The 13,391-nt window shown below is 36.8% G+C and overlaps 1 protein-coding gene across 2 annotated transcripts in view; it reads left to right on the forward strand.

Annotated features, from left to right (window-relative positions):
- The window catches only part of NET1 (neuroepithelial cell transforming 1), a 51,585-nt gene extending 39,950 nt beyond the window's left edge, over nt 1–11,635 (forward strand). The window contains exons 1-10 of one of the 2 annotated variants that reach the window (XM_065871056.1): nt 707–799; nt 5,796–5,903; nt 6,313–6,480; nt 7,097–7,159; nt 7,491–7,587; nt 7,946–8,022; nt 8,855–9,112; nt 9,553–9,723; nt 10,723–10,909; nt 11,229–11,635. In XM_065871056.1, coding sequence (XP_065727128.1) covers nt 707–799; nt 5,796–5,903; nt 6,313–6,480; nt 7,097–7,159; nt 7,491–7,587; nt 7,946–8,022; nt 8,855–9,112; nt 9,553–9,723; nt 10,723–10,909; nt 11,229–11,635 — 1,629 coding nt within the window. Of the gene's footprint in view, nt 1–706; nt 800–5,795; nt 5,904–6,312; nt 6,481–7,096; nt 7,160–7,490; nt 7,588–7,945; nt 8,023–8,854; nt 9,113–9,552; nt 9,724–10,722; nt 10,910–11,228 lie in introns of those variants that run through there. The other variant, XM_065871055.1, reaches the window with a different exon arrangement.
- Nucleotides 11,636–13,391: the final 1,756 nt, after the last annotated feature.

A 13,391-nucleotide genomic window follows, 5' to 3' on the forward strand; every position in this document is an offset into this window, starting at 1 on the left:
TACAGTACTTACTGTTAAAGAAGAAACTCTGCTTTGTTGCAGGCCTACCAAACCAACAGAAGTAGGGTTGCTTCATAGATGCAAGGCTTTGGACTAGAAATTGCACTTACGTAATATAAAAGCAAGGCCCCTGGATAATTAGGCTTTTCTTTAGTATATACATTTTTTAACTCTGAATTACAATTTTCTTAAAGTTGTCAAGTCGTTCTAAATTATTTTCTAGGAAATAGGGTTTTATAGAAAAAGTATCCCTGTGTGCAGCTAAGTACTAAGAAAGGTAACCTAGATACGCAATTCATTTGTCTTTGGGAATGCTTTTTAAATCAGGAAAAGCCTTACAGTAACCCAGTTTCCTTTTCCCCTCTGGTCTCACTATAGAAATTCCAAACCTCTTGATAAAGAGCTTTCTCTGGCAGAGAAAGCGGAGAGGCCTAGGTGTGCCCCGCTGTCAGTTAAGGGCTGTCACGTGTCCCTCGGGTGCCCGCCCACTAGACCCGGCCCAGCCGGCCCCGCCCACAGAGCCTGGAGTGCTGCTGGCGTCTCGAGCGCCTGCAGAAGCCGCTACGCCGGAGACGCTGGGTGATGGCTGCGCGGGGCAGCTGAGCGCCCAGCCGAGCTGAGCCGAGCCGGGCCGAGCCGGGAACTTCCCTGCAGGCTGCCGACTCCGGGAGGACTTGGGCTGGGGGCGTGAGGGTACTCGGAAAGCATGGTGGCGCACGATGAGGTCGGAGGTCTCCTACCTATTAAAAGGACTATACGAGTCCTCGATGTGAACAACCAGTCCTTCAGAGAGCAGGAGGTGAGACTTGAAAAGCCAAAGGAAGGTTTCTAACTCCACGAAACTTATTCGATGTTTAACAGTTTATTAACAGTATATTGTTAAACTTTTGATCTCACTGAGTATTAAAATGTATGACTTTGATTTACATACAGGTTTGAAATGTGTTTAGGAACATTTATGCATAGTGTAGCTTGAGTGTACACAAACTTTTATACAAAAGAAAAACATTTTAAATGTATATGCTGTTCAGTTTGGTTAAATTGGTCACATTTCTGATGCTTAATACAGTTTTCTGTTTGGTTGAGGTTTTTTGGTTTTGGGGGGGTTTTGACCTGCATTTATTTATATTACCTAGTAAGTCTTAAGAACTGCTTTGTGGAGTAAGAGGAAAATAAGAATCCCTTCCTTGCAAGTTAGTGCTAGTGAACAAAATGCCATCTGACCTAGTGTTCATTTTTCTTTCCATGTCTAATAAGTTCATTGTGTGTGACTTTTGTTCTTAAGAAAGCAAAATGTGTTAAAATATTTAAGCCAACAAACCATTATTTAGGTGCTTCTGCCCTCCTTGCTTTAATTACGTAAGTCGTACTTTTAAAGTCTTTATGAACATTTATCAAAATAAGTGATTTTTATGCCATTTTATTTAATTTTGATAGTTGACTTAATACTGTGTGGGCATTCTATTTATATAGCACAGCACAATATATATACACTCCATGGTTATACTATATTATTATACTTCTTATCTTCATTGGGGAGATGGTTTTGTGGTTGTATACATATATCAAAATTATCTAATTATACATTTTAAATATGTGCAATGTGTTGTATATCTCAGTATAGCTGTGTATCATACATACGCACACCTTTTGGTAGTTAGAATAGCTGCCGTCTTTCAAAGGTATACTTTTATTTGGTGTGATTTGTCTTTGTTTTTCTATTTGTTTGGTTTTGTTTATATGTTTGTTTTCTCAAAAGTGGTCATCAGTGTAAATACTAAAACTGAACTAGTCTTTTGAACTAGTCTTTTTGTTTGGTATCAGACACCGGCCATGTTCTGGCACACCTTTATTCCAAAGATTAAAAACACCAGGAATGTTGTCAGGTTTTTAGCAACACAGCCTTAAATAAATAACTAAATTTGACTATTTCTATTACTAAGAGGAAAGGGAAGACATCCTGTGAGATAACTCATCTTTATCTATTTATAAATAACTTTTTCTTTTCATTCTTCTTAAAGTTCTTGCCAGGTAGAGGAGAAAATTATTTATCTAGTAACCCAAATGAGTAAACCCAGACACATGTTTTTTTGTGTGTCTTGATTTGGTTGACTCTAGAAGAGACCCTCCTGGAATGTATTCTCTTATGTGACATCATTAGGAGAAAAAAAACGTTTTACAAAAAAACCGGGTTCACAACAGAATTTTTCCATGTTGTTGCTTTTATGTGCAAGGTACATTCCAGTAAAAGACTTGAAATTGATGTTAACAATTTTCTGTTTATAGATATCCAGAAAATATTTTAAGGCATAAAATCTGACTACAACTGGATTAGTAAAATAAATAGATTGATTAAAAACTCGTCTCAAGTCAGATTCCCTATAACAACGCATGTGATTGCCTGGCTAAACTAGATAGTGTGGTTAAAAGGTAACCTAAGTAAACAACATAAATGAATATTACAGTTCGTAAAGTGAACTCTAGCCCTGGTGAAAGGTTGCCTACAGTAGAAAAAGTTCCTTGAGTATGTAAAACTTGTTGGTGTTCTTTATCTATTCCCGTAAGTTTTCAGATTGTCTTTTGAGGAGGGTGTGTAGTTTCAGTATCTGTACTCGTTCTTTAAGCTTCTTGTATTTACCATAATGCTGTTAACAATGCTCCAAAACAAAAATAAACAACCACGGCAGCAAAACCATTATGAAAACCTTATTCTGGGTGATGGTAAGATAGGTAGAGTCCTACTCCTCTCTTCCTTCTTTACCTCCAAACCCTGTACCTGCATTGTGTCTGCAAAGGGGCAGAGGTGGGCGGAATCCCAGCTCTCAAAACACCAAACCAAAATAAAGTGGCTCGTCTAGACCTCTAAAGAAAAACTGCTTTTGGTTGTAGCTCACATGAACCAAATTCTAATCTATGAAGAGACAATTTTTTGTCCCTACCCTATAGGTGACCTATGAATGCGTAGTTCATAACACTTTTCCACAAAAGTTGTCTGTATGATTTTTTTCAAATAATATATTTATCCTGAAATTCGTGAGCCATATTCAGTATTATGCCTTTACATTTCAGTCACACTTTTTGAGTTATTTTATTCATTAAAATTCTTCATACTTTTGAAGTAAATATATATGCTAAAAGTTTGTGTTTTGTCTGCCAAACATTCATCACATATGAACTTTTAGTAAGGCAGGAAAGTTACTTTTGGATCTTAAAAGCCTGTGTGAAAAGTACAAGGTGTCCTCCCACCCCACCCCCTCCCCCATATACTTCCTGATTCAGCACTACTTTGGTACAGAGAGATTTAAGAGTATCATGCTGTACTGACTGAGCTAGCCAGGCGCTCTTACCAGACGTTTTAGATTAGATACAGCCCTGAGACTAAGTTACTCTTTGTGAAGAAGTGAGATTATAGGTGAGTTTCTAAAGGACTGTGGAACATATTTAATAACAAAATACTGCTTATTAGCATTATATCCTGACACACTAAAGAGACAAAATCCACATTTCAGAGTTTTAGTTTCAGAAAGGTGCTTTAGATATGTTTATACTTAATTATCTAAATCTAAATTCTGTGGTTTTTATTTTAAATATCACAGTTTTAAATTACCAGGAAATTAATAGTTGTACTGATCCAAAGATAAGAATTTTTTGATTTTATGTATTAAATTAGATATCAAAAATTCTTTTCCTTCCAGCTAAACTGTTTCCTTTCAAATTCACTGAGAAGAGCACCTTTCCAAAGACTTTTAAATTGAAATTAAATATTTTATGATTTACTAGGAAGTCAAATGGGTTATGATCTAAACAAGGAAGAGGAATTAACCTCTTTCCAAACTATGGAACAGAACTTTCTGACAACTGCTTTGTTTCTAGTTGGCGTTGGCATATCTTACTTTGTGAGGTAATTATATCCCCATTCAAACAGAAGTGTCTTTGTCCTGTCTTTACTCAAGAGAAAGGAATGCCTTCTGCCGCCTTCTGCCCATGCATGTGTCGCTTCAGTCTCGCACAGATGGGTCTGGTAAAGGCATCCACACATGGCCTTGGCCACACAGTGTGTCATTTTACTACATATCCTGGAGCCTTCTTTTTCGGTTCATTTAACATTGGCACATTAGTGGCTTTATAGTCATAGTTTTACTTTGGAGTTAATTATTTTGGCGGGGGAGGGTTGGTCTACAGCCCCACCTCTTAAGGACTCAGGGGCCTGAACTCTGTTGGTTGTCCACAAAGTCTTCTTACCTTAGTGGGTCATATTCCCTCCTCATATGTGTATATACCTTTAGGAGCTTTAATAAGTCTAACTGCTTCTTTGAATATTCACATCATTTAAGTTTCTTTCCAGAGGATTTTAACCCTTTCTGCCACTTTACTTTTAAATTATTCTTAGGGAATTATTTTTACTCACTTTCCTCATCTCTTTTTTATGACCAGTCAATTCTTTGATTGGTCATATCAAATAATTCTTAGGAAAAAAATTTTTTTATCTGTCATTTTTAAGTGGTAATTTTTATATAATTTTTTGTCGTATATCCTTCTGAAGTCTCATTAAAATTATTTTGTCAAGTATGCCACAATTGTCAAAGGCACCAAATATAAACAAATAATTATGCTCCATAGACATCATAAAGGATAGGCCTGTTCTGTGATCTGGCCTTCTTTATCTCAATAGCAGTGTGAGTCACCTAATGGTATGCCTCCATTTTCCTAGCAGTAAAATTAGAGTAATAAAAAAATTTGTAAAATTTTGAGGTCTTTGAATGATAAATGATGTTTGCTATACTATTATTATTTTAAAAACAATACATGTAAAATAATATGTCCTCTGAATTTGTATATATTTTTCCTTGAAGTTAATTAAATGTATGAAAGAGGATCTAATTATTTATAAATACCAACATTTACATAGTAAGTGGAAATATTCCTAAGAAAGAATGTTAGTAATGGGTAAAACTTAGTATGCTCCAAGAACTGTTCTGAGCCCTTTAAACATACCTTAATCTTCATAACACCTTTATAAGAGAAGTTCTAATATTAACCCCATTTTACAGATGAGAAAACTGGGACCGAGGATGTTTCATATCAAGTGTCCAAACCAGGATTTGGGCCCAGTCAGTCTAATTCCAGAGGCGGATTGTCCTCTTAACCACTGTCCTAACTGTGCTAGAATACCTCCACAACAGGGACCTACCTCACTGCCTTTAGAGCTGACCCATTCCAATGTCAGATGTGTTCATTTAAAAGCTATTCTCTAACTGAAGTATTCAGGAGTAAAATAATAGAATGTCTGGCATTTGTTTTAAAATATTTCAGTAGAGGCAGAGATGAAACAAATTGTTACACTAAAAACCGCTGAAGCTGAGTGATAAGTACATGAGGTCCATTATGCTATTCTCCCCTTTTGTGTATGTTTGAAATTTTTCTAAATAAGGAGGTGTTTTTTAAAAGTTACTCTCTATATTAAGCTAAAAGCTTCTAAAGGTTTTTAGAATCTAATTGTTTGTTTTAATTTTGGGTTTTTTTCTGTTTAATGATAGTATGTTATGTTCTCAGAGTGATGTTCAGATATTTGACTGGCCTTTCTTACACCATTTATTATTTAATAAATTACTGTTATTCATTAGTGTTCTTTGTATTTCAACAATGAAAAACAACATTCATTTTCAGAGTTCCATGTTTCTGCATTTTATACTGTACAAATATCTGGTTTTTGAGAGGGCTTAACTTTGTCCAAACTTGTTTGAAATCATTACACCTAAACACACATTTAGTATAACTTGTTTTTGTTTTCACAGGAGCCAAGCAATAAAAGAGTTCGGCCTCTAGCTCGGGTCACATCCTTGGCAAATTTAATTTCTCCTGTAAGAAATGGAGCCGTCAGACGATTTGGTCAAACCATACAGGTAGGGACAAGTAATGTAGTGAGGGGACTTTTTATAGAAGCCTAAAATTTGCATTTTCTTTGAGTCATACAAACATGTTTTTACTATTATACTTAAACATAACTTTCCTTTTTTGGAATGTGCTGGTAAGGCATATTGTTGCCAGAACAATATTTATATAACCTCATTATATTAGTTTGTATCTTATATCAAAGCAAGATCTTTGATAATTTTTATTCCCAGAGAGAACTTTGACTGATAAATATTTAGAATACTGCTAGATAGAAGCTTGGATAAATGATTGTTTTATGCATAGAGAAATTCTCAGAACCTTGCTTTTAATTTGTCTTTCTATTTTTTTTTTTAAGAAAAAAAGTAATAATTCCTGTATCCTCCAAACCTTCTTCTCGTTCACCTCTTTTCTTTTCAGTCATTTACCCTTCGTGGTGACAACAGATCCCCCGCTTCTGCCCAGAAGTTATCCAACAGATCTACAGTCCCGGCGCCCGCCAAAAGGAGAAGCAGTGCCCTGTGGTCGGAGATGTTAGACGTCAACATGAAGCAGTCTTTAACCTCCAGAGAGATCAAACGTCAGGAGGTGTGCCATGCTCAGTAGCAAGACCATGTGTACTGGCTTAAACTAAAAAAAAATAGACCCTGATTCTGTTGTTGTTTTGTTTTTTGTTTTTTTTTTTTTTTGCGGTACGCGGGCCTCTCACTGTTGTGGCTGCTCCCATTGCGGAGCACAGGCTTAGCGGCCATGGCTCACGGGCCCAGCCGCTCCGCGGCATGTGGGATCCTCCCGGACCGGGGCACGAACCCGTGTCCCCTGCATTGGCAGGCGGACTCTCAACCACTGCGCCACCAGGGAAGCCCTGACCCTGATTCTTAAACATATGTTTTGCCAGAAGAATAGCAAACTAATGCCTATGGCAAGATAAACTTGCATTTTTATACTTGAAGGCCATTCATAACACATGCTGAGCAGCACCTGAGATGGGGGATGGTCATCCAGTTTAACAACTCGGATGGGGTAGAATTATGAAACCTACGGCATCCTCTAATTTGAGATTCCATTCTGAATTAGTTTTCAGATGGAATCACTTTAAAAAGCGCCATTCAAAACGTCAGTTAAATGGTAAATATCAGTTGTATATAATTTTTGTTTCTCAAAGGGAGGAGTGATCTATGATGTTTGCTGGATTTCTTTTTAGGCAATATATGAAATGTCCCGAGGTGAACAGGATTTAATTGAGGATCTCAAGCTTGCAAGAAAGGTCAGTAAATAACTTTCTATCATGTGCCATAGTTTTTAAAAATTACATTTCACAAATTCTAAAGGATGATTTTCTTACCTTTAGAAGTTGAAAAGTAGAGAATATCTACTGGTGAATACTTCTTTTAGATGAGGTTTATTAGATGCATCTCTTCAAATATGAATATCAGTAAGTCTGTTTTGGGCTTAACATATACTTTAATTTCTTTTATGTATAAAATAGAATCCACACTAGTTTTACATAGTTAGTCATGCTTGCATTCAAGTACAGATCTCTCATCATGTTTTATTTGCTTGATCTCTTTGTGTGACACATTTCTCCCCTCTGACAGGCCTATCATGACCCCATGTTAAAGTTGTCTATTATGTCAGAAGAGGAACTCACACAGATATTTGGTGATTTGGACGCTTATATACCCCTGCATGAAGGTAAGATATGCTACCTAATTTTCGTAGGATTCTGAACAGCAGTAACAAGTGATTTTAAGTCTAACTTCTAACTTAGTGCTGAATATTTTTTAAATTTTTATTCAAGTATAGTTAATTTAAATATTATATTAGTTTCAGGTGTACAGCATAGTGATTAAGATTTTTTATAGATTATATTCCATTTAAAGTTACTATAAAATATTGACTGTATACCCTGTGCTGTACAATATATCCTTGTAGCTTATTTATATTATACACAGTAGTTTGTACCTCTTAATCCCCTGCCCCTATCTTTCTCCTCCCTGAATTATTTTTTAAATAAACCTATTATTGGCATTTCTGCTTCTTTACACTTCAGATTTGTTGGCAAGAATAGGAGAAGCAACCAAGCCTGGTGGAACAGTAGAGCAGATTGGTCACATTCTTGTGAACTGGGTATGTAGCAAGTTGTTGCCTTCAGATAGGTTTATACAGATGTGCCAGACTTGTCATTTATGATCAATATCACATTGATTTGATCCAGTTACTGGATTCTAAAATCAGATAAATAAGGCGTTAAAACTGAACAAATTTACATAGCTGTAGAAGTTATAGTCTCTGTTTAAAAAATATTTCATGAATGATGCAGTTTCATTTGTTTTAAGAATATGTTCCTCCTTAGACAGAATTCCCACATTATATACCATCAGTTATCTGTTTTATTCTCTCAGTTAACATTTGAGTGCCTGCCAGATGCCAGCCACTGTTCTAGGAGGGGTGACTAGAGATTCAGTGATAAAAGATGGTCTCTGCATTTATAGTCAAGTGAGAGAACAGGCAGTAAATAACCAGTCTCAAGGCTGTTGAAGAATGTGAGAGAGGAGGGCTCAGGTGTCCTGGGAATACAGGAGACCAGCATGTAACTGAGGCTGGGGAAGTAGGAGGCATGAGTCTTTGTTTGGATTTAGCCATATTAGGGAAATTGAAAAAGGGCATTCTCAGATTGGCCCGAAATACTATCCAACCCCCATTATCACCTGCAGGAGAATTTTCACAGCTTGTTAAAACTTTCAAGAATAGCTATAAGTATTCTATGGTAAATTATGTTGGTTTTTCAAATGTTAAACTGATTCTGAACTACTGTGATAAACCTCAAAGGATCATATAATAAGCTTTTGATTAAAAAAAAGAATAGCTATAAGTTTTCTGTTTTGTGTCCACAGTCTTACTAATGGATTAAATTGTAACAGGAACTCATTATACTTTGTTTTCTCTTATTACTCTTCAGTTGCCAGGCTTGAATGCCTACAAAGGCTACTGCAGTAACCAGCTGGCAGCCAAAGCTCTTCTTGATCAAAAGAAACAGGATCCAAGAGTCCAAGACTTCCTCCAGCGATGTCTTGAGTCTCCCTTCAGTCGAAAACTAGATCTTTGGAGCTTCCTAGATATTCCTCGAAGCCGCCTCGTTAAATACCCTTTACTGTTGAAAGAAATTCTTAGACACACTCCAAAAGATCACTCTGATGTTCAGCTTCTGGAGGAAGCTGTAAGTAGTCCAATAAGTGATTCTTACGTTTTTCAAGTTTACATATTAGCTTGCCTGAGAAAGATATACAATGATACTCTCACACTGTCTGCATGTTGAATCAGCACAGTGAAGTTTTCTGTAGTCATTTTAAGTTCTCGTATGTTACTGCACTTTGCACTAATAAAGAGATGTGTAATACATAACACATTTTATACTTATATTTCAGTTAGAAGACCGGATTCTAATCTGATCTCTTCGATCAGCTAGCTGTGTGACTTTGGGCAAATCACCCATTTGGCTGAGGCTGTAAAATGAAGGGACGGCTGAATTACCCGATTTCTAGAGTCCCTTCAAGCTTTAACATTTTATCATTTTAATGTGACATTTTAGTCCTGTAGGGAAACAGGATAAACTAATATGCTGAAAATGCTACATTGATTTTTTTTTATTATTTTTAGATATTGATAATACAAGGAGTTCTCTCTGATATCAACTTGAAGAAAGGTGAATCGGAATGCCAGTATTATATTGACAAGCTGGAGTATCTGGATGAAAAGCAGAAGGACCCTAGAATTGAAGCTAGCAAAGTATTGCTTTGCCATGGGGAACTGAAAAATAAAAATGGACATGTAAGTGCATTTGGACACTAACATATGAAGTGAGCAGTTACTGCCCTTTTCTCACTGTTTAATTTTCTTCCACATTGATTATGAAGCAGGTTTATAAAATAAACTCATCACATACTGAAAGAAGGTAACTGGATTTTATGTTACCAGCTTTGGTAAAGCAAACATTTGGTTTCTGTCATTACCGAATAAGTTAAATGTCTTGGGTGGAGAATCAGTAATCATTTATTTTTTAGTTTTGAAGCATAAATCAACTTGTTTGGCTAGGGGTTCCTTTCTAAATAAATTATTAGTTTTATGATGTTTAATAAAAAAGCATATCCTTCAAAAAAATTTTTTGAAGAGTTTATAGTAATAAAAGTAGTTTTTAGCACTACTAAACAAATTTTTACAGCAGATTGAATGAGAGCAAACTTATTTTTTAAATCTTAATTACAAAGGTACCTGCTAGAACTAAGTATAAGCATGGGACGGTATTTTTATTTCATTAAGTGCTTTTCAGAAGCCCAATTTGTAAGTTGAGGTTCTTTTTTGGAAAAGAGTTAATCTTTCATCTCTGATTTCTATCATGAGGCCTCATTGTTCTATAAAAGCTTAAATTTATGTGGGACAAAACAGAACAATTAACATTTTTACCAGCTTACATTTTTAAATCCTCACCCTGTTAGAAGACTGTGGTGTATAGTCCTGGTGTTTCCAGTCACGTTACCACCGACAGTCAGGTCTTTGTGGTGCATAGCGTTTGCTCAGCTGCTGCTGAATCTAATGTTACACACGGATAAAAAAGTTGCATATAGTCTGTGATGACAAAAGCTCTCCGAGGAGAACATGCATAACTTTAAAATCACCATCGTTATGAAGTCATTTGTAAGGGGGATCTTAGTAAATCAATTTGATGAAATTAGTAAGATCAAATCAAGTTGTTTTTACAATGGATTTCAGTCACTTAAAGTCACAAAGTTCCATATCTAGGAAGCATTTTTTTTTCTCTCATTTCTCCAGAAACTCTACATTTTCCTGTTTCAAGACATCTTGGTTTTGACTCGGCCTGTTACACGAAACGAGCGTCACTCCTACCAGGTTTACCGGCAGCCAATCCCAATCCAGGAGCTGGTCTTGGAAGACCTGCAGGATGGAGATGTGAGGATGGGAGGGTCCTTTCGAGGGGCTTTCAGCAATTCAGATAAAGGTAAAAATACACGCTTTAAAATAGTTTCAATAATCATAAACTCAGTTTTAATCTATAAGAATTCTGTCCCCACACAAAAAACTAAAAATGAAATGGGTTCCATCATCCTATACCTATTACACTCCTTGAGTTGGCAGGTGCTGTGCTGCCAACTAGGTACAGTTAGGTACAGCACATGTACCTAATAAGTAACATCTAGGCACTATGTAATGTATCTGCCTAACATGTGCATGCTGTATAAATACCAGCACCCATATTCACTTTATCTAGAATATACTTTTTAAGTCTGATTTCCATTTTTTAATTTTTCTTTTTCTAGCTAAAAATATCTTTCGAGTTCGCTTCCAAGACCCCTCTCCAGGCCAGTCCCACACTCTACAAGCCAATGACGTGTTCCACAAGCAGCAGTGGTTCAATTGTATCCGAGCTGCCATGGCCCCTTCCCGACAGGCCACCAGCCCCTCCGAGCTGCAGGGCTTGCCAGAGCCCCACGAGGAGTACAGAGAGAACTGCCCCCCTGCCAGCAATGCCAGGGCCCAGAGACGGGCGTCCACGGCATCCAGCGTGACTCAGGTGGAAGTTGATGGAAACGCTTCCGAAAGTGGCACCCCGGTGCACACAGCAGACGATGCTAAGGGCACAAAAGCGCCCCGAGCCCAGGCTGGCCTCCGAAAAGCCAGGGACAAAGCCCAGGTCGGTGGCAAGCGGAAAGAGACACTGGTGTAAAGGAAGCTCTGTGGTAACCGGGGGAGAGACTTTATTTATAACTGTGTACAGTTGTTCTTTCTTGTAATGTGAGTATGGGAGCGTTGCAGGGTTACTTAATACCAGTCTTCACATTTTCTGTGTTTTTGGTTGGGTTTTGGTGGTGGTTTTTTATTTTTTAATTTTTTTTAATGGCAGCTAAAGATATATGCAGATTACTGTTAACCTGCAGTCTTTTTTTTTTTTTCCTCAGATCATCTAGAACATGTAAGTCTGGTATTTTTAATCAAATGAAATACTTATGAAATGGGTTTTCTCTTCATTCTGCATTCATTGTGACTTTTTTTTTTTTCTTTTTCTTTTTTGCGTTATGCGGGCCTCTCACTGTTGTGGCCTCTCCCGTTGCGGAGCACAGGCTCCGGACGCACAGGCTCAGCGGCCATGGCTCACAGGCCCAGCCGCTCCGCGGCATGTGGGATCTTCCCGGACCTGGGCACGAACCCGTGTCCCCTGCATCGGCAGGCAGACTCTCAACCACTGCGCCACCAGGGAAGCCCCATGACTTTTTAATACCAATTGTGATATTTATAATATTGGCCAAAGCTTAAAATTTTGCAAATACAAGGATTTTACCAGTGTTTATTTGATAAACTTTGCATGCAGAATTTGAAATTTTAACATCAGCATCTAAGATCTACTTGGAATATATGTTTGCAATATTTCAGAATTTATGTTGAAACATAAGTTCCTTGGAAAAACAAAACTTAATAGGTTTTCCATTTTACCAACTGGAATGCTTTTTATTAGTTTGTTTTTCACTGCACATTCCTCATTTTTCATTGATTTAACCTGCCAATTATTTAATTTTTTCATTGTAAAGTAGTTTTTAGTGTTTGCTTTTATTTTTTTACTTTGATGCCTTTTCAAATTGGCATGTCTTTAAAGTGTTTTTCTTCCTTGATTAAAAATGTGTGTGTGTGTGTGTGTGTGTGTGTGTGTGTGTGTGTGTGTATTTTTTTAAATCATATTAACTTTACCAAGTGAAATCAAGCCATACTGTTTTTGAGCCAGTTAAGAAAATTGCAATTTTTAAAGTGTAGTATTTCAGGGTTAGAACATACATGAAATGACTCAGTATATTCTGGACTACTGAAAGAAAACCACCTTAAGGATTTCATGGAAAGTTAATATTGTCTGAAAAGCAAGAGGGAAGGAAGTTGGCTGGTAATAAGTATTAAAAAAAAAAAAAAAGAGGGAAAAAGAGTGTAGTTTTGTCTTAAAGTAAAAAATGTCTGGTTGTGTCAGACATTTATGAAAGATAGTAAAAGCTAAACTTGAGAGTGTGTAGTAAGTTGTAGAAGGCTTGAGGGAAGTGAACTGTATTTGCCTTGGTTTACAATACTTGCAAATAATGGGTTTGAAAAGAAAATGTGTTGAAAATTTGACCATATGAGATCAGTTTTGGCAGATGTATTCATAAGAGACTGGTGAATCTTCTACTATGAAATGTTTCTGTTCAAATGAGATTGTAGTCTTTAAGGCGGGGGTGCTAAAAGCCCTATGTCATGGCAGATTTGTAATGGTGATCAGCTCAAGTAAATGTTGACTATTATGTGAACTATATTTGGCCAGTGGAAATGAAAATTGAAAAAGACTGTAAATAGTTACATCCAAATGATTTCTCTGTATAAATGAATTATACAATTAAAAAAAGAAAGTCACACACATAATCACCCTTAAAGGTTTCTTTGCTGGTGGATGTTTGGGGGACATTTGC

This window comes from Phocoena phocoena, chromosome 2 (assembly GCF_963924675.1).
Source record: "Phocoena phocoena chromosome 2, mPhoPho1.1, whole genome shotgun sequence".
Lineage (NCBI taxonomy): Eukaryota > Metazoa > Chordata > Mammalia > Artiodactyla > Phocoenidae > Phocoena > Phocoena phocoena.